Source organism: Rhyacophila brunnea, unplaced genomic scaffold (genome assembly GCF_057557595.1).
Source record: "Rhyacophila brunnea isolate RB1 unplaced genomic scaffold, BYU_Rbru_1.0 scaffold_17, whole genome shotgun sequence".
Lineage (NCBI taxonomy): Eukaryota > Metazoa > Arthropoda > Insecta > Trichoptera > Rhyacophilidae > Rhyacophila > Rhyacophila brunnea.
Genome location: NW_028232827.1, coordinates 29590063 through 29612849, shown reverse-complemented (window position 1 = coordinate 29612849; position 22787 = coordinate 29590063). Strand labels below are relative to the sequence as shown.

Here is a 22787-nt window from a genome sequence, read left to right as displayed (position 1 = left end):
AAAGTTTATAACCTGCTCTTGCGCTTACCTAATCTAAATCTAATCTTGAATCGGGGAAACTGGTGGACCTTTTAATGAGAGTTTAGGAAATTTGCAATAACTGTGTCAAACAGTTTCAAATTGAATTGCAAATGGTTTAACTCCATTATCTTTGCAATAAATGACAAAAATGTTATCATATAATTAATTTTCATGGTGAACATTTTTATGAAATATCAGATAAAATTACGATTTCACTATATTATAAAAAAAACCTCCATTGATCGTCAATATGAAAGAATGAGAATCAAAATTTCAGTTGATGATGAATCATGTGTAGGTAATAAGTTTTTCGCCAACAAATACATTTACAAATTACAAACCTATGTTAATTGGTTTAAATTAATAGCATACAATTGGCAATTCAAATAACATTTCTAAATGCAATGTTAACATTTTATAAATATTTTATAAAATCTGAATACATATTATATTTTTTTATAAAAGCTTCAATACAAATAAAAAAGATTTAAAGTCATACATATTTTTTTTTTATAAAAATGGATGTTTTGAAAAATAAATACAAAAACATTAAAATTATGAATTAGTCAAAAATATTTTCAATATGTTGGACAAAGCTTAATAAACTAAATTTTAATAATAACCATGGCCATCAAATAATAATAATGTAATAATAAAATGGGATCCTTTAACGAATCTACATTTTGTAGCATTTTTTAAAAATGTAAATTTTTGCCTTCAAAAGAAAATGTTTTTCTTTTTAATGTTTTTAGATACCCACGTATTAACTGCCAGAATCTAGATAGGTATATATAACTGGTGTGGCATTATTTTCTAACACATTATTTATTTTTATTGATAGTAACAAAATTATAGAGACTTGTAATTATATTGTTAATCAATAATTAAATAATAGCGTAGTTGGTCAGTTTATTACTATAATTTACCTCCATATAAATGGATGCATGTTCATCATAAATTAAAAATAAATTAAATTAAAAATATTTGTTTGACTATTTTTTTCTTGAGTTTCGTAATGATTCATGATTTACAAATAAATTATCACTTTCGCTCTGATGCTAAGCATATTATGACCCCATTCAGAATGGAAGGTATTATCCTCGTGTATATGAAAAATAAATGAAAAATTATTCTCAAAGTGACAAATATATTTTTTAGAGGTAGCTTTCAAATAATCCTCGGATTTTATAACTACACAGACTACATAAAAATTATAATAACCTCATTGGGATCGAACCCAGAGTCCCCGGGTGAAAGGTAACCACCTTGCTCGCTGGACTACGAGGGTATTTTGAATTTAAGCTCTCCGTGCCTCTCCAAGCTAGGTAAGTGTTTGCCGGCTAGCGAGACAACTGGGCATTGCCAGTTGGCTCCACTAGTATTAATATAAACATCGATGAATTTATATGATAGTAAATTAATAGATTCAATATAGTTTGACTTGTATGTTGTATGTAAAATAATTGAAATTATAATGATATACTAACATAAAGGAAGGATGGAATATTAAATCATTAGTAATTTTCAAATCTTAGGATCGGACACGGTCGGAAAAAAAAAATCAAATCATTTTAATCAGCTACTTTTGTAGAAATTTTCAAATTAACCATATTAATATTTTTATCAATTGGGCTGCTTGTTGCTAATAATGGTTCAATATTCTTAGGAATATTCTTATCTTTGCCCCCTAAGTATTTGTACCATATTGCTCTGGTCTTTTTATTGACAATTATACAAAATACGAACAAAATAAACCCTTGCACCGTCGCTGTAAAGCAGAAGACGTAAAAAATATAAATATTATTAGAAAACAAACCAAATATCAAAATCAACCCGTAAAGAAAAAACATTAAAAAGGTCATTGAGACCTTTCTGAATAATTGTTTGTCATCTCCGTGACTTGCAATGTTTGGTCGTTTGAAAATATTATATATAATCATACAATATAGTATTGTGTTTCCAAAAATAATGGCTGCTACGGGAAGAAAGACCGTCAGCCAATATCCCAGTCCACTCGGGTAACAAAAATTCATTTGTGTATTCGCCTGTTTGTAATATAAGAGATACGTATCCGGATCTGTGGCTAATAAAATAACAATCGGTAAAACGGGAACAATCCATCCAAATATGCAGACTTTCAATAGTGTATGATGTGATACATCTTTTACGATGACTCGTTTAATCGTCTTGTAAGACATAAACGCCGATAAAAACATCCAAGCAAATGAGGATAACACTGCAAAATGCAAAATAACTCCAGAGCTTACGCAAACCAATTCGTGAAATTTTGTAAAATCCATCAAGGAAACAATTAAAAATGCTATATTAAGCAAACCTGCAGATATTGACCAATTTAGCCATACTTTATTAGAAAATTCTGCTCTCCATTCGTGCGAGATCACACCTGTCAGGCAGATTATAATGAGGCCAATCAATGAAAGGGTGCAGCCAATATATATTATAATAGACAACACTCTGCCGTGGTATTTTTCAATTTCCGTGTCCTCGTATCTGATTATCTGTGCAAAGTGAGTCAGGTGGTAGCATCTGCAAATATCTATGGGTCTTAATTTCTCTGATGGTAATAGAATGCAGAAATTTGTTGACCAATTGCCATTGTCGAAGTCCCAAATAGCACAAGCTTTTTTCTTGTTAGATTGCCGATTATCAAATGGGCGGAAGTGAATGTCGACATAGTCCTTCTTGTTGAAACAATTTTTCTTACCGAGTGATATGCTTACCACTCGACTGTTTACTTGCCAGCTACTGTTATTTTTCGTTCGGAATGCTACATCGTCTTTGTACACTCCAAAAGACAACAGACCACTAGCATGACATAGATTAGAAGATACCATAGCAATTATATCATTATTGGGGTCATATAAATCTGGATCCAACACGTCAACTGAAAATAAAAACAAATAATGAATTGCGAAATTATTTAAACTAATAGAAATCAATTATTAGTAAGTGTGAGATGATTGATCAACGAGATTAATGAGATTAGAAATATTATCAGAGCAATAAGGCCCGGCCCACTCATAGAGAATCCTTATTTCCTATAAAATTTCTAATGGGTGTTTTCTTATAATTTTTCAAATATTATGTAAGTATTTTCTTTGGCGGTGGATAGGTGATGCAGATGAAAGACGGCTGTGGTTGTTCTTGATGATGGAGAATCGAGAGTTTATTTACGGTTACATCAGTACAGGGGTACGATCGGTACAATATAATAAATACAATGATAATACGGTGCGATGTATTTCTACCGCTAACTTATAATCAAAGTACCTTTCAATTGTGATGCGCTATTTATCGACGTACTCACAATCTAAATAATATCTAAAAATTATATTTAGGAAATAACTATTATAATTGAGTTTGCCATAATTGGACACTACGGAAAATGGATATTTAATATCGACGATCAATATGCTGACACAGGTTGACTTGTTTATCCCCGTATGTATTAGCAATAGTGAGCATCTAATACTCTTAAAGCTTGTGGGTATTCTGTATTGAATAAAAAATAAATAACCACAGTTATTCATAATTATAAAAAGACATCACAACTAAATTTGGTTTACGCCTAGCGCCACCTAAGAGCCGTATTATTAATACCATTCTCGAATAAATCAATAAGTTCGTGGCTTCACATTGGCGAAGTTTTGCGATACTTCTAATCATGACCCCCACAAGGGTGGGCTGACAGGGCTCTAGCCTGGGGGCCCGGCATGGCGGGTCGACCAGATAAGTGAGATAAACACAAATAACAAATTTAACCTAATGGGGAAAAAGGCACTATTTTATTTGTAGAGTCTTAACATTTTAAAATGTTTAGTTATTTGATGCAATTTTTGATTACTGTGTCTATACTCGTTAACTCCATAATTCAAGTGCATTTATTGAACAATACAGAAATCACTAAAAACATACACCAAATACCCTTAATTTGACCTGAAACAACATTTAGAAAACGATTCTGTAAAAAGCCCCACTGCCTTTAACCCTAGCGAATGGTAGGGGGGCCCGGCAAAGATCCTGGCCTGGGGGCCCGCTTCAAGATGTGGGGGCCATGCTTCTGATGATGCGGATATCTGCATGAGTCGTAGCTAGTTCAATTAATTGCCGATGATGGTGGGCCAATAGTTCAATTGGGAAATCTCTTGCCCGGATATTTGAATAACACTTGGTCGGCCTTGTTTACTTGGTTTTTTGTAATGTGTGTTTTTTGAGATTTTAAAATAATATTATGTAGGATGGTCTTTTTTGTTAAATTGATTCAATAGACTCGTGGTCATAGAGTAAAGAAGAGATCGTGAGTTGAAATCCAGATTTAGTTGTGTTTTTTGTAGGTAGGTACCTACTTTATTACACTGGAAATTTAAATGTATAATATTATGCTATAGGAAATATCTCTGTGTATAAAATAACTAAATAAAATATTTTTCAAGCCAATTAATGTGAAAGTTTGCAATCATGATCACGAAAATACAATAAAAGGCAAAATCAGCGCTAAAAATGGACCAGAACGTGGCTCCGGTTTGTGAAATCCTCAAGATTCCCGCTCCGTCTCGTAGAAAAAATAAAAATGGCACTCCAGTTCAGGAATTATTATGAAAATCACTACCTACCTAAATTTACTTACATTTTTTTATAAAGCTTAATTATTATAAACCTGATCAACACACGCATTCTGACGGTGCTGCTTTATGGTATGATTTGGATAACCTCATCTCCTCCCATTATGTATATTATGCAGTAGCGATTTGTGCTGCAATATGACGCAATTAACATGTCATAATGAAAAGATTTTAGTACATATCTACCACACTTCCTTGTCCAGAAACAAAGTTACACGGGACTGATGTAGCAGCCATGCACCTTGGTGCTTAAAGAAAGAGTTTATAAAATTTTAAAAAATTATCTTGACTTGCTCTGCCGTCATTTATCTGTAATCACATGAAGTGCCCACTAAATACCCGTGTACTGAAACTGCCAAAACAAAGGAGTCTAGGAGGAAAAGCCACGGTATCAATGTGACAAAATAAACTTTATTGAATGTTAACATGTCAATTTATCAAATATTATTTCGAAATGTGACCTGGCCGATTGATTAGTCTTATTTAATAAAGTGTTAAACAATAAAAATTTTATGCTGACCTCCTGTTAGTGGTTGAATCGTGTCCTCGTTGATACCTTCTTTTCCAATTCTTTTTACTTTTATCCCGACTATGGGAGCTAACCCATTTCTCCTAACGGATAATACTGCAATGTTCGATTGCACTACTTTGATGTACGTTTTGTCCTGTGGAATCTCAACCTCATCCAAAATATCGTCAAAAGTTTTGGCTAGCATCTTAGGAAGTTGGATATCTTCAAGTAGCAGGACGTTCATTTCATTCACAGCAATTTCTAAGGTTTCGGGCAGTACTGGTGATTCAAGCATGGCATTAAAGCTGCTAATGACACTTTCAATCTTTTCAGAAAATATCTGAAAGGTAAAAATAAGAAAGCTTTTTATACAATATTGTATCATTAACTAAATTTTGCTGATGGTCTTTAGCCGTGTTGCACACACAAACTAGTCTCAATTGCAACACGTCAAATTTGTTGATGTGATTTTGTTGGCATTCAAAAAACACATGTAACTATATGCCGAAGAATGCTGTGTTTATCATCTTAATTTTTCTTAATCCTAAAAATATTATAATGTCCATAAGTAACGCAATAATATGTCGATAAAATGACAGATACGAAATATCAGTACCTACCTATGAAAATAATAGATTAACATCGTTTATAGGTTAGGTCCTGTCTGGACTGTTATCACTTTGACAGATTGTCAGAAGTGATTTGACATTTCAGGTCAAGCTGATCAACCTGATCTGACAGTCAGGAATGGTCCGATGCATAGTAGTGGTGAAGGGCCTAGGTAGGCTGTGAAGATCCGACATAAATAGTGCACACTACACTTTGTCAATCAAACGTATTTGTTTTCATTAAACTAATACTATTACTACAATGTGTAGATAGTGTTATTAGTTTTTTTTAATTCGATTAAACCTTGCGAAACCCACACCATAATAGATAATAGTCAAACAATACTCGTCTTTCTATAAAATATCTAAAATTATGCAATGAAATCATACATAACTTTGGATATTTTATAGATAGAAGAGATTTTATCTACATTATAATTTGATTTATATAAATACACCTATATAAATAAGTGTAATAGGTATGTATTCTTAATTCAACGAAAACAAATAAATATGAATGAAAAAGTATGCACAATTTTGTCATATCGCCCAAAATATACTAAAATTAGTATGGTTTGGTTTAAGCAGGGTTTAATTGATTTTTAAAAATTAATGAACACCATCTGTAAGTTGTAGTCTTAGGTCAAGAAAAACAAATACATGTGACTAACAAAGTTTAATGTCCACTATTTATGGCGGATCATAACAGCCTACCTCCACCCTTCGCTACTGATGCATAGACTGTCAGATGCTTGCTAGAACAGATAACCAAAAACGTCAACTCTCAAACCATTTACGGTTTACTTTCTACGCATGCGCATCCCGTCAGAATCTATTTGTCAAACCATTCAAAACCTTTACTGGAATATAGGTAGGTAAGGTACCTTTGATATTTCAATAAATATGTTACTGTTTTAGAGGCAAATAAATTATTGAATTAATTTTAGGTAGGTACTGGCAAATCGGGTTCTCGCAAAATTGGGCGAACATGATTCAGTTTGGTTTGATATGCTCGAACATACCTTTAATAAAACAATTGGCGACTAATACTAATAATTTTATTGTAATAAAGTATCCAATCATGACAGCTACAATGAATGAAGTGAGGCGTCTAATTACAAAATGCGACAAGTACACAATTCAATATTTTCGGGAAACAACGTTTTTATGTTTCAAGCTCCAATTATTTGTTTTAACGTGAGACTATTTTCTCCGTTGTATTATATGTCGAAATTAGAACCAAATGGCAATTGGTAATAAATATAGGCAAAATAAAATTGGACATAGCGCTATTTGTACTTCACTTTTTAATTTACGCCGCATAAGGCACATATTTCCGTGGCACTGTCATAAGTTTACCAGATGCTACGGCATGGGAGACGCCCTTTTCAATATTGAACGTTCCCTCATTGGTTGAATTAAACACGCGCGAAATCAACCAAGCTTTAAATAATATGAAACACGGACTTGGCGCTTTTTGTAATAATTCGAGACTTAAAATATTTTTTTTCGTAGGGTTATATCGCGTTTTGGAATTTATAGATCAATACATATTGTGTAAAATTATACAAAGAATATGTGGGTATTTTTTTCTCGATTTTGACCAAATGTGGACTTATCGCTTTTTGGAATTAGACGCCTCAAGTATGTAATACGTTTTAAAATATTGTTCCATTTAGAAAGTTCCCTAGTAATAGGATGATATTTCATAGTTTACTTACAGGAGTTATATTGTCTGTCGTAAATTTAGTAGAATTATAATCTGTTGCAGTATCGATTGTGCCAGTATACTCCCAATATACTCCAGTATTATAATCTCCTTTACACGTGTAGTACGATGACACTGAAAAAGGAAATAGTTGAATATAAATAGCATTCTATAATAAATGAATAAGTTTTATTAATACCCTCCAAGCCTCAAGACAGGTACCTATACAAATCAGTTAATTTAAAAAATCACGTTCATCAAAGAAGTCATCGGAATATTAAAATACACCATCGTTATTTACTATGATTGCGATTTATAATTACTTAACCAATGACAACATTCGAAATTGAGAATTTTACAAACCGTTATTTAATTTTATAGAAATAAGTGTGTTCGATTTTTTGTTATATGGCCTATCTATCTCAGATGCTCAAGTTTTATAATATAATATAAAAGTATATTTTATAATACAATACATTCACGGACAAATCGCACTGTGAGTGTAAAACCAAGGCATCTGCAAAAGACATATTTTGGATATATTAGGGTTTGAAGTCTTCGTTTTGTTAGGGGAAATAGAGTTTCTAAAAAAAAACATAATATTTGGTTTCTATCTACATTCTATTGCATGTTCTTTCAGTTACTTCCTTTAGCAGTTTACTTTTGCAGTTGTTTTGCATTTAATCTCGAAATTGAAAAATTTGCAGATGCCTTGGTTTTACACTCACGGTGCGACATGTTAGCTAATTTCTTTTATTGTGTTAATTGTCAATAGATGGTGGAACTGCATTGTATTATTGATTAAATTAATAAAACGCAAAAAAAATTTTGTACTTATTCCACTTTTTTATTTAATAAGTATATAAATACAAAATTTTTTATTAAGAGCATACTTCAGTGAAACTGCAAATAATTTTCAACAATAGGTGCGATGAAATTTCTCACTAGTCGCCAATCGGAGACCGACAGTCGAGGTGTCTGCACGTCGATTTGTTTTGTCATGGCGTCGGATGAAAATATTCTTAAATCGTGTAAAGGTGACTAAAAAACTTTACATATATACTTAAAAAAGAAAACATGTCAATGAATATACTATTATTATTTGTAATATAACAATAAACATAATATTAAATGGACGCATGTTGGATTTTTATGACAAATTATATTTCGTTCGGCACGCGTCATTTGCACAATCCGCGCATCGCCTAGCCACGATCTTTTTAGACCATGCCTCAACTGAAGTATAGCCTTAATTTAATCAATAATACATGTTAGTGATATGACATATATTAAAAATATTATTTTTTAAATTTTCCAATTAGTTATACAGAAGTGAGTTAAGTCTTAAGATACAACACTATCTGATAGAAATATGTTCGCACCGTGACACAAGTAGCAGGGAACATGTTATTTTAATCCAAAATATGACTTCTATAAATGTCATGTCGTATTCTGTTCCACAGTACAGGACGTCAATGGACGTCTTGTAACATTACATCTCACAATATACGTCGTTTATAGACGTCATGTCCGCGAATGTGTTAAACATAATATGATATACCAAGCACACAAGAGGGAAAAAGGTTAGGCGGGCTCCATTTTCAAAAAATATTTGTAATAATGCTTAATAGATTTTTTTAAGCCGGTGGAGTGGGATCCTAACAAAATATAGCAGGTGTCATTGACTTCCATATTTACCCTGCTTACGAATAGTTTCCTAACTCTCATACTCCACACTTTGAGAATAGTGATTATGGCATGGGATGCAGCTATAACTATGAGTTATTGCGACCCATATCATCTACTAGTTTTTTTTTTTTTTTAGAATTATTAATAACCATGTCCTTGCTTTTTCGTACAAGGTTGTTAGTAATTTTGGACAATCACAAGCACCCAGGTTTTGAGAAAAACACGTAAATATTGTGTCCTCACCGGGATCGAGCCAGAACTCTCGGGCAGAAGGCCAGTGCCGTATCCACTGCACCACGAGAGCCGCCTATCTACAAGTAGTTTTCGAATGCGCGGGGCCTAATGGTCATGATTATTAGGATTGATAGTGTCCGTTTGTATCGTCTGCGCTGTCTTATCTATTAGGCAAGCTGCATTAGACAGTAGACTATTAAAGCAAACATTGGATGCCTCAGATAGTTGCGCCAATTCATAAGTTCAACTGACAAATTTAATACCAACTCGTTGAGATGGTTGTTCAACAGCCAAAATCGTCCAGGTAACGATCATTAGTTATGAGGTCCTGACGAAGAAAAAGGAAAAGTAATATTCCATTCACCTAAATAATTAAAGCTTATTCTAAAATAATGGCAATTGAATATTTTCAATTTCTCGAAGTCTTTTTTATATTCGGTTAATTTAAAACTCTTAACTTTTTAGAGAAATATGGTTTTAAATTAACTATTTCTTTTATTCAACGAATAATTCACAAGATTTTAAGAATGTACCATTCTAATTATTGAACATACATAATTCTGAAAACACTCATGAAAAAATATGGCCAATAGAAAAAATCTTTTTTGATAAAAGTAAGACACCCGGCAGGAATCAAACCTGCGTCTCTTGGGTATCGCGCCCTGTGCATTACCGCTATACTACAACTTTACTGCCATGCTTAATTGCGACAAATTTTAACTATAGACCTTTTTAATACCTGCTCATAAGCGCTCTCCAAATTGAGTTGTGGTAGGCGATCGGTTTTTGTATTCTAAATTAAAGTATTTATACTAACCGACGTCACGGATCACTCCAATATTTTCTGTTGTAACTGACTTGAACTTGCTAATAATTTTAATTATTTATTTCTTTTATTCAACGAATAATTCACAGGTTTTTAAGAATTTACCATTCTAATTGTTGAACGTATATAATTTTGAAAACACTCGTGAGAAAATATACTTTAATTTAGAATACAAATTTCTGAAAAGGTTATTAGACATGGTATCGACGCGTGTCTTGGTCTGTAATCTAAATCGCGAGCCTAATACTACAAGGTTCTAAGTGTTCATCCTTGAGAAAACAAACTCAACAATGAAGTCGTGTTCTAAGCTGCCTCAATGTTACTTTTGTTTCGTCAAGGACAAACACTTAGAACCTTGTAGTTCCCCACTTGCGAAATGCTAGGTCATCTTTATCATCTCATATAAAATAGTTTAAATACACTCACCATTGTTAATTTCGATATGTGGCAATTCCCCGCAGGATTGAAGGTTTCGTTCATATAAAACGATGTACCCATGTTGAGTGGTTGTAGTCGGGGGTTGTGAATGTATCAGGATTGATCTATTTTGATACACTCTCTTATATTTTGCTGACGGAAAATATGTTTCTATAACATCTCTCATATTTTTTCCATTGTCGTGTTCGGGAAATTGCAGTAAATAAGCTTTTACATTATCCAATTTATTGCGATTTGGGAGAAATAAAACTTTATTTGATTCAATAATATTCGTGAAATATGGAGACATAAAAGAACACCAATAATACCCATCGTCAGTCCCATCGACAAAGTAGAATGATGATATTGATGATATATTAATTGTCTTACACTCATTTTCTGATATATATTTTATTTTAACATATTCTCGGTAAAATGTTTTGGAATCCGTAAAACAATCAATCGATGACACTTTAGGATCAAAGTCTCCTCTAAGCTCCAATATCAATATTTCCTTAAAACCTGCAACATTGAAAATTATTAATTGTAATATTTTCACATCACAACTGCTTATAACTAATATCTGGCTTGAAAAAGTCCTAGTAATGCTCATAAATTTGCTCATGCATTAATATCTATTTCATTAGTTATTTAATCTTATATTTGTATTATTGAATTGTTGTTGATTTTTGTAACTAATTCTGGGACAAATTGCACTAACCAAGACAACCGAATACCTTTTAATGCAATGTTTATATTAAACGCTCGTGATAAGTTCGCCTACGGCTACCGAGTCGGCTTATAATGCTGTGGGTCACGGGTTCGGATTCCGGATCTAGAAAAAAATCATATATTGTTTTGCAGTGTGTGTTCACTGCTGACCTGTATATAATTTTTAATTATCACATTTAAATATCATGTTAATTATATCTAATGGCCAACTATTGCAAACGTGCCAGTCGCGTTGTCAGCACTAAATGAGTTAAAGTAAATAATATAGTATTGAAACTGGTTGGTGATTGATATAAATAAAAACATAATATCTCTAATTCTGATAATTAATATAACAATACATAGGACCGAGGAGAGTAAATTGATCCAGGCCTGCTGTTCATATTATACCACCAATTTCTTGTTAAATGGCTTTTAAATATTTTGGGTTAAAATAAGCTAATTAAATTTATATAATTTTCATTGGTTCAAAAAAAATAGTAGAATAGCCATACAAAAAAATTCGCTTTCAAAATCTCTCGGGAACATGATTAAATAAAATAAAATATGTGTATCAGTCGATCCGATGAATAATAGTCTGTCGAAAATGCATTTTAATTTTAAAATCTTCTTTTCTTTCGACCATGTCCGATCCTAATAATAGGATCATATGGGCCTCCACAGAGTAGAGGTTTGTATTAACAGATTTTGTTTTTTACGAGAAATGGATGTCAGCCACTTGCTCAACCTATTAGGTCCATACCCTGACAGACACAAATTGAAAAACAATATGTGTACTTGCCAGACCCAGGATTCGAATCAGGGACCCACGGCGTTATAGTCCAATGCTTAAGCCGCGCGGCCACCGTGGGTGCAAAATATAATATATTATTTCTCATATAAAAATAGTTAATCTGATAAACTTAAATACTATATGTCGGGAACTGTTTTAGATGGATGCCGTTTAATCTGCATGTTTGGCTTGCGGAGCTTGTGATAGTTTGGTAATATTTTACTCAAGAAATCTAACTGCAACATTTGCGAAGGCTCCTTCTCCATGGCCTCTCTCATAATGTGATCGGTGCCATAGACAATGGTGTTGTCCGTCATTGTTGATTCTTCCAATTTGCAAGAAGCACCCACGACACAACCGCTTCCGATGATTACTTTAGGTCCTACTTTTGACTTGCATTCAAAAACATTGCTTTCTCCGATATGACCAGAATAAGATTCCACATAACACCCCACTTCAAACACATTATGGGCTCCGATAATAAGTGGTTTTTGAACTCCTGGCGTTGCCTCAACATCCAAGCATGGTTTGTGAATAATGGTAGCATATTCTTCAATAATGCAGTATTCCGATATGATAATAGGGCCTCCTTCTGCAATAATTGTTGCTCTTGGATGAATGACCGTTCCTCCAGCGATTGTGATGTCGCCTTCGAGAATGCAATCCTCACAGACGGTTGCCCCAGGCATAATTTTTACCCCTTGTGACATTTTTGCTGATCAGAAACCAACAATAAAGAATACAATTTAAAATCTATATGGATGATATTAATCCAGTGTGGCAAACATCTGATTTTTTTCCCAATCCAGTGCGTGGTAAATAAAGTCGCGTGTCAAATCGAAAACCTATTGGGAAACAATCAAAAATCACAGTATCCGAATAGAAAATTCTAAAACATATTTCATACTTCAGTATTCAAAAAAGAACGATCAGGCAATGGATTTTTTTTTTTGAACCTATCGGACATGACAAAATATAAGACACACAATCACTCGCCAAAACGGAAAAAGCCGTAGGATAATAATAGTATTAGATTGGATTAGATAGATTAGATTAGATTGTTAAAATAAATAAATAAAATTCTCAGCCTGAAATATTTTTTGTGTGGCACCAGTAATGATTAGGGGATTTATCATTTAAGTATAACTTAAAATAATAATAATATAACATAGGTACCTACTGTATCTATATATTTAACTTACTTCGAAATAATAATTTTAAAGATATGCTTACTAGTGTTGCTGGTATCAGGTACTTTTTCAATAGAAAGACGCACAACATTTGGAAGTTTTGGAGGATATTCACAAATGAAATTTTTAAATCTATGATTTTTTCCCCTTACATTGAAGGTTGTACCTTGTAAACTTATGCTGGACAATTCATTTGTGTCACTCCAATTCAATCTTGGAACCTAAGAAATATGTAAAAAAAAAGGTTAATCGTAGGTCCGCATGATAACAATCCAATACAGCATAATATCAATTTATTATTTAAATCAGGGGTAGTCAACCTGGTCCCTACCGCCCACTAGTGGGCGTTCCAGCTTTCATGGTGGGCGGCAGGGGTTTTAAAAACATTTTCATTATGTTTTTTTTAATGTAATTTCATCAAACTTCATGCTTCTATGTATGCAAAGTATAAATAAAAAGATAGATTTAACTATAGTAGGTACCATAAGTTGTTTTATAAAGATTTATTCAGCCAAACTTAGCGAAAGTCTGACATAAAGTATTTCGTAAGTAATTATTATTATATGCTTTAACTTGCTGTAACTAATAAAATAAAGTTACTTTGTTACTTTATAAATCACCATTACTGTGGAACCGGTGGGCGGTTAGAAAATTTTACTATTAAAAAAAACAGAGATACAAAAGTGGCAGTTGGTAGATATAAAAAGGTTGACTACCCCTGATTTAAACAATGAACCATAAATATCACCATAAACCGGGGTTAGTATACTGTTAGTATAATTCCTCATCTACAACTACATTATATAGTTATCATTGATTTCCAACCAGGCCTCCGCGAGAATTCGGAAAACCTCAACAGAAATGTAGGTATTTACATCTTGCAACCCACAGAACAGATTAATAAATATAATTCAGATAGGCTCTACCCCAATACACTACATTTTGATGCAGGATTTTGAATGTGTGAGCGTCGGTTACGGAAGCCGCCATTGATTACAAAAAAAAAAATCATAGAATATTTTATACAACCACAACCAACTTATTCGAAATAAAAAAAAAACGAAGTGGTAGGCATACAAAATTTTTCCAATCATTATTACCATAATGCTTGAATTACACTTATCATAAACTAGTAGGAGGTATTGTTTGTTATGGTACAAATTATGTCCATTGAGTAACCTAGAACAGTGTTCTTCAACCGGTGATCTGCGAACCGGCACCGGTCCGCAAGAATTTATTACCGGTCCGCTAAAGCTTTCATCATGCTATCAACCAACTATATCGCTACACGACTCGGGGAATTCGCACTAGATAAAATGGTGGGAGAATTTTTGAATGCTGCTGACATTAACCAGAAAGTCATATTCAATATCATAAGTCAACATTTAAAAGCGTTAGCAGAAAATTTTAATAAATATTTCTCTGAAAAGTGAAAATTAAGATCTATGTAACCTCTGGATTAATAATCCTTTTTTGGAAGATATTAAATCATGCGCACTTGATTCTCATGAAAAATAAAAGCTGATCGAGCTATCTTCTGATGTAACTCTGGTGTCCAGACATAAAATGCAATCATTGTCTCAATTTTGGATATCCCTTGATAAAGATTATTGGTAATTTTTTCGACTTCCTATTTATGTGATAAGACTTTTTCATCTATGTCAGTAATAAAAACCAAACCGAGAAATCGAATTTCGTCTCTCAGAAACAATGCTGCAACCACGTATATCAAATTTGCTTACACAAAGGAGCAGCGGATGAGGCACTAATCAAAAGTTGTAATTTTAAAACATAAGATTTAATAAATAAAATTCTATCTATAATGGTTATTATTTCTGGCTAATACCGGTCCGCGACATATTTCTACTATGTTCACGGGGCCATGGGTGTTAAAAGGTTGAAGAACACTGACCTAGAAGATCTAAATTTCTGAACGAAGGCTGTAGCATAATAAAATTCTAAATAATTACTAGAATTCAACTAACCTTGCTATAATTACTATATGGAATCAACTGCCAATGACCACCATCTTTGCCACCTATGATGCCGACTGGATACTCAGCAATTAATGATACTCCATCATCTTCAGAGTCAAAATAGTTCGTGTAAATATATCCTCGCTGTAGAAGATATCCGGAATCATTCCGGCAGATATCGGCAGCTTCTGATGAAGTATATCCTGCATGATCCGTTTCGTGTTTGAATTTAATATGTTTAAGACATGTTGCGAATGGAGGTCCGAATTGTAACGATTGAGAAGGGCACATATTATACGAATCAGTAGCGACGAAGCCCATTGATAAGGAAATACTACATACACTATAGTACCTTTCTTTACAATCCACGGCGTGGTAAGTGCGTGATGATACATTAAAGACAGCACACATTTTAGACTCATTCATAGGGTCATTCTCCATTAAAACATTAAGACCGAAATCATCGGAAACGAATGAGTTCTTCAACATAAACGGTCCTTCTTCATACTCTCTCATGCGATTAGTCCAATATGCTCTATTTAAATTGTATACACGCATGTCATCTATAAAGAACTTATATAAATTATCAAACGCCAAAGGCATAAAGTTCCAAGGACAATCATTGACGTGATCAAAATATGTCGTTTCACCCTGATCTTTAACACATATTCTGATGGAATTGTTATCATTATGTAGAAATGTAAAAGTTTTAGGACATATCATTAATACACTCTCTTCACTTTTACACAAATTATATAAACTGCACAACACTAGTATTATAATTTGATCCAATGCTATTTTTAAACGCATCATGGAAATGTTTTCAAGAAATAGTATTCTTTTATTTCATTTGTTTACCTTTGCATAACCACTCAATCACTTCGAATTCACAAATTTGATATCAGTTATTTTAATTTTAATTAAATTAAATTAAATTTTTAATTTAATTTATTCATTTATTGAACAAAAATTGCATAACTTATAGAATTTATAACAACGCAACATAGGTACATACACTATAGAATTAAACGTAAAAAGAACATAATAATTACAAGTATTAAGAACTTTTTATAGGTACCACGTATTTAAATTTTCGGGTCTTTTTATCACTTTCTGTCATCAGTATATTAGTCTATGCTGTCATAGACTAATATAATTTTGTCATCTGTCAGTGGGCTCAGTGTTGCCAACCGAACTATAATAACAACTTTTAAAAGTTGTCTATATTGTCGATGTTTAAAGTTCCGTAAAATGTTCGTAGGTCAGTGGCGCACCCAGGGGGGGGGCAGGGGGCCTTGCCCCCCCCAAATATGAAAATCATCAGAATGATTTTACACATTGAAATCGAAAGCCAATAAACTATACCTTGGGCTTAGACAAACAACACGGCAAAAAATGATTTGTAATTCTCCAGCACCCTTTTTAGTAAAATTTCTTAGATTTAAATTTCTAATACAAAAATTTCAAAACACTAATGTCAGGTTTTTTTAGAAACCCATTCCCCAATGAAATTCTCGGTGTCCACCCGAATTCCGGAGTGGTATAGGTCATGGCTGGGGAGGGTTGACAGGGCTCTAGCCTGGGGGCCCGGGCTGTGGGGGGCCCGGCGTGTCGGGTTACCCAGATAAGTGAGATAAACACACATCATAAATTAGCTTTAATAGTAAAAAAGTCGCCTGCGGCGCTATTATACTTCATGACTATGAACATTTTAATTTATCTAATAGTCAAATATATTTTCTGATTATTATGTGTCGATACTCGACAGCTCTATTATTAAAGTAGATGTATTGAAAATCGCCAATTATTCACTGTATAAGTACCCTCAATTTGAACTAAAACACAATTTGAAAAAAGTTAATGTAGTGTTTCACACTGCCTAATCTAAGCGGTGGATAGGGAAGGGGGCCCGTCAAATATCCTAGCCCAGTGGTCGGCAAACTCATTAGTCAATAGAGCCAAATATCAACAGTACAACGATTGAGAGACAAATTTCTTAAACTTAAATTATATACGTAGGTAGTAAGTAGGTACACTGCTAATTTACTTAATAAACTTTAGTTAAATTTTTAAGTCCTAATTAAATTATAGGTAGGTACACTGAATAAAACTGAATATCATACGTAATAATGATCTTATTTATTAATAAAAATTAAATTGTGAGTAAGGTATCCATAAAATTGAATCATGACAATGACTGACAAACTCAATGTGTCTATAAAGTTTGGGTAAGTCAGATTCGTATGTTGTTGATTTAATTTTAAGCACGATTCCAGGTTCTCATCAATAAATCGATTTCTCAATTTACTCTTGATTTCCTCTCTTGGAAATCTTTTTACTAACCACAAAACTTGCAATATTAACGTTGTTGAAAGATTTTATTCAGTACCTAATTAAATACAGAACTTTATTTTTCTTGACTCTTCTCCTCAGCTGCTTTCTTCCTTGCAGCATCGCCAGAATATTTAGCGGAAAATTACGAGTTTTTGTATCTCTCTAAATTTAAATGCGCCAATTTTTCCCGACACATAAATACAGGTCGGTAAGCCATTTAAGTTTTGAATAAACGCGAAGTCTCGGTCTATTCAACATTACATTTTTACGGTTATACTCTTCCATGTTCTTTGCTTCTTCTTTGTAGCCATGTCATCTGTGGCAGAGCCGCACTCAAGGGGCCAAAGAGCCGCAGTTTGCCGACCACTGCCCTAGCCTGAGGGCCCGTTTCAAAATGTGGGGGCCATGGTGTAGGTACACCAAGTGCAATAGGCAAAAGACCGATAAACGAGATATTAGACTATGTTGTATTGAGTAGGTTGTGTATAATTTAAATGCGATAATACTTTTTTTGTCCATTTTCAATTAATATGTTGGAACCTCAATATTAAAAAACCAAAAATCTGCGATAAACATTCGGCGAAAAGAACGACTACACCCACTACGGTGGTGGTGTAAATCAAAAGAACCTTTTTTCGGTGGAATTCGGAATAAATATTGTAGCTCTCTAGACCAGTCTTCCCCAAACTTTCGACATCTGTGTACCCCTTCTATAATTTTCGTAACACTGAGTACTCCTCGTCAAAGAAAAATGCATATAAGTACTTTAATAACAATCAAAATATATTCCTTTTATAGTACATAAACAAAATAATAATAAACGAAAAATAAAATTCATTCATAATAAAATATAAATAAAAGTTATATTATAAAAAATGACATTAATTATAAACCATGAGAAGGATGAAATTATTTATGTTGAAACGACAGATCATCATAATTTGGTTCCCTGGTTATTAATTTTAATCTGAGATGCGGTTCCACACCCAAAAGGCTGTTCCTTTTTTTGACTTCTTCTACATCTTCTACAAATGCTGAAAAAGCAACTTCACATAAATATGAAGTAGGAAAAGGCAAGATGTATTTCAAGAATTTCTCTGCTAAAACTGGATACACATGTTGCATTTGCAACCTAAATGATGTTTAAGTACACTCCTTATAGTTATTTTGCAAGAATCCGTCTGAAGCTAATAATTCCAATAATTGCTCTTCTTCCGCCTGAGATAAACCTTCTAGCATGGATGTTGTATTAATGCTTGTTGCACCAGGCGTAGCCATAACCCGGTGCAGCGCGTACCCCCACCAAACTTTTCCCGTACCCCAGGGGGTACGCTTACCACACTTTGGGAAACACTGCTCTAGACCAAGTGGGTAGCACAGCCGATATTATTTAAGTAATGTTTTAGCATACTAGGTACACATGTCCAGCATGGTCGCTGTTCACTTCCAATCCGCCAGTCGCTGATGACACGCTCAACGATTACTGCCACTATGCCTCCAATTTAATAAAAACTAGGAGAAACTGTACAAATATATCGCCGTGTATTTTGAAAATATGTAAAAATATTTATATGAAGAAGAAAAAGAGCCTATGGGACTAATTTACATTCTCCTCCTTGCCCCCCCCCCCCCCCCCCAATAATAAATCCTGGGTGCGCCACTGTCGTAGGTAGGTACTTCAATCACAGCAAATCGTAATACCGTGAAGCGAGTGATGTAGTAAGTATAATGATCTTCTCCTAATATATTATTATCCTACAGCTTTCCCGGGTTTTGGCGAGCGATTGTGTACCTATTTTGTGTGAGCACAATTTTATAAAACTCAACACAGTCACAAAAAAAAATCTTTTAAAAACTACCATCCGTCATTCTTAGGTAGTTGTTTTTGTAAAAAACGACAGGTTATATTATTTACGTCTCATAATGATTTAAAAATGCACAGCACTATATAATAACTCACACTTATAGCAAGTACCTATAGATAACTATAATTATTCAAATAAACAATAACATTTATACGAATTCACATTAAAAACAGTTCATTTTATCCGCGCGCATATTTTCACAGCATTATGCGCAGTGTTGCCAACTAAAATTTTCAAATTTCAGTTGATTTTTTGATTTTTTTCAAAATATCAGTAGATTGACAAAAATGTATGAAATTCAACGATTGTGTTTGGTGAAAGCGTGCATATTGACATAATCTCAGCGCTCGAACTGGACAGGAACGCACCGGAGCGCCGTTGTGGTTCGTGGAATTCCAAAATATACCGTTCCGGCTCGTGGATTCATTTAAAATTGCGTTGCGGTTCGTTAGATTGAGGTACTCGTATTTATGTGTGAATGTATCTTTTAAAGTTTTTCTCAAAATTAAAAATTAACGAAGTTATGTCATGCCGGGCGTGCAAGGGTTAAAAATAAAATTTATGACATCCCTAAATTTCTTTCAATTTTCTTTTTTGTGTCGATACATCCGTGTCTAAATGCATTGTCTAAACACTCCAAATAATTGCATACTTACATAAAAAAGTAACTACAGCTGCAAGCTACAAAAGAATTGTGCCTTTGCTGACATTGTTTGAAAACCTTTTGTACTTAAATAACTTAAATTCAATAAAAAATAAAGATGGCACCTACATATTTGTATAATAATTTCTAAAGTATGAAATATCTCAGTACAGTCTCGCTTTTACCTTTGACTGGTATGCATTGCGAATTTACTTACCTACTAATTTATTACTTATATTTTATTGTGAGTGATAAAACTTATTTATTTTCATCGCCATCTAATCGCCGTGTTAATTTTATACCCATGTCTATTTTTGCGGGCAAAATTTTCGGTGGTAAAATTAATATGATAAAGTTTGGTAATTTAAATCGTACAATTCCGCTAAAATCTACTTATTAGTGATAATCGCTTGTTTTTTAAAACATTTTGTATTATTTAAATTTGTTCTCTTGAAATTTGGTTAAACATCTCAGCAGGCGATACCTTTCTATATATTACATATAAGTATATTTTTTGTCGTTGGTATCCAAACTGATTTAACATATAATGCTGTTGACCAGTGGCCACAAGCAGAATTTTTTCGTTTTGAAAATGATAAATATGAGTGGATATTTATAAATTTTATGAAGGTTTAATTAAGTAGTAGGTACTTCGTGTAAATCTGCTAAAAAATTAAGAATTCACTCCGATAAGCATTTAAGATCGACAATACAGTTGAAACAGGGTTTTCTGATTCAATGTCATTTCGACAATTGACTCGACGTGTTAAAAATATTTATGACGTGTCGTAAACCCTTATTTTTACAATGAGTAATAAATAAATGCACCATTATGCCATTTTCCTACAAAAATGTTTTTGGTATGAAACTATTGAATAGCCTACCGTAATTAGTTTATTTTTAAGGGACGTTTCTATTGTGTTATTACATACGTTGTAACTTGCTGCTTTAAAAATAATAGAAATAATAGATACCTACTATGTAGAGAACTTTTAGTTAATTTTTGTTTGTAAATTTGTTTTAAAAAAAAAGAAATATCCTCCAATAAAATTTTATTACTATCATAATAATAAATTATTGTTCTGTATTATCATTATTCATCACCGTGGCAATAATAATGACTATAATGAGACTAGGTAAGGACAAACATCACAAATTGAATCGTTTAGTTTAAAATACACTCACAAATTAGGTAGGTACGTGTTCAGTGCGGACAACAAATAATTTTAGATGGTAGTCATAGATTAAATAAATACGGTGGTAAGTTCTTTAATCTGAGGTGGTAAGTGTACGTATATTACAATAATGGTAACCAAAGCATCATCATTGTAACATATAGGTCATGGTCTCCACAACGAGGGGCTGAAAGGGCTCTAGCCTGGGAGCCCGTGCTCAGGAGGAGCCCGGCGAGGCAAATCGACCAGATAAGTGAGATAAACACACATCACAAATTTGCTTTAATAGTAAAAAAAAAGAATTTTCTTACAATACTATTATTTATAGTTATGTGGTTATACGAAACAATTCTTAATTGTTTATCAATACTCGACATCTCCATAATTCGTATGGATGTTTTAAAATATACAATAAAACACTAAATATACAGATTATTGTTACCCCGTACATACTGCCTTTATTCTTAGCGATAAGAAGGGGGCCCCACCAAAGATCCTAGCCTGGGGGGCAGCTTCACGATGTGGGGCCTATGGTATAGGTATATACATACACTACAATATTAGTCCTTATAATGTTGAATATAGGTAGGTACCTACTGATTAATGACAATTTTATATTATTCTATAGGAATCGTGTTTAGCAATTCGAGTTGCACCTTCCGTCATGTTTTATCTTATATAATTAATGATACTTCTTCTTCTATCCTGTCATGTCCTAATATTGGGGCATAGGGCAAGCATTGGCGCCACTTCCCTCGGTCCATCGCCATGTGCCTCCCGCCATGTCAGACCTGCAGCAAATAGGTCGCTTTTGTAGCACCGCTGCAGGGTGAGGGAGAGGCGGCCACGGCGATGGAACCCTTGAGGCTGTGCCACAAGGGTACGAAGTGCCGCACTCTTTGGCGGCATCCGGAATACGTGTCCCAGCCACGTAAATCGTCTCTTCGTGATAACTTCAATCACCGAAGGCTGCTGTGCTCACGAACTCGGGTATTTGTAACGCGGTCGTACCAATGTACCCCTAAGATTCGGCGGAGACATCGATTCTCAAAGCTCAAAAGCCGATAATTAATGATACACCATTGGTAATTTAAAATGCTATAATTACGTAGTTTGGTGATGATGGCTTGAAGCTTTTCTTAGAAGTAGGTATGGCCTAATGGCCCTTATGGTGGAGAAGGTCCAAAAGAAATCTTTGAGGATCCTTTGTTTGAAGCTGTGTGGATGCCATCCATGGCTTTATCCGATTGATTTATCTTAAGAACGCTTACACACTGTGTTCAACCAAATCGCTTCGGATATTGGTATATTCCTCCTGCGTGAGAACGAGTTTATCTGAACGATTTATAAATTCTTAGTTTGATAACTTCTTAAATAATTAAATGGCGTAGTTAGCTCTATCGGTCTACAGATATGTACTGTATAAATTTTGTATTTACTCGT

The 22787-nt window shown here is 33.6% G+C and overlaps 1 protein-coding gene and 1 long non-coding RNA gene across 2 annotated transcripts; both read right to left on the bottom strand.

The window, feature by feature from the left end:
- Positions 1 to 1650: 1650 nt before the first annotated feature.
- Positions 1651 to 16175, bottom strand: LOC147073920 (uncharacterized). The gene is made up of 6 exons (XR_015070377.1): positions 15337 to 16175; positions 13395 to 13572; positions 10667 to 11179; positions 7505 to 7626; positions 5185 to 5515; positions 1651 to 2926 (listed from the first exon to the last, which is right to left on the bottom strand). It is a non-coding gene; the product is annotated as an uncharacterized LOC147073920 (long non-coding RNA).
- LOC147073921 (dynactin subunit 6-like) lies at positions 12287 to 12960 on the bottom strand. The gene has a single exon (XM_085944577.1). The coding sequence runs from the start codon at positions 12869 to 12871 to the stop codon at positions 12299 to 12301; it is 573 nt and encodes a 190-aa protein (XP_085800703.1). The 5' UTR covers positions 12872 to 12960; the 3' UTR covers positions 12287 to 12298.
- Positions 16176 to 22787: the final 6612 nt, after the last annotated feature.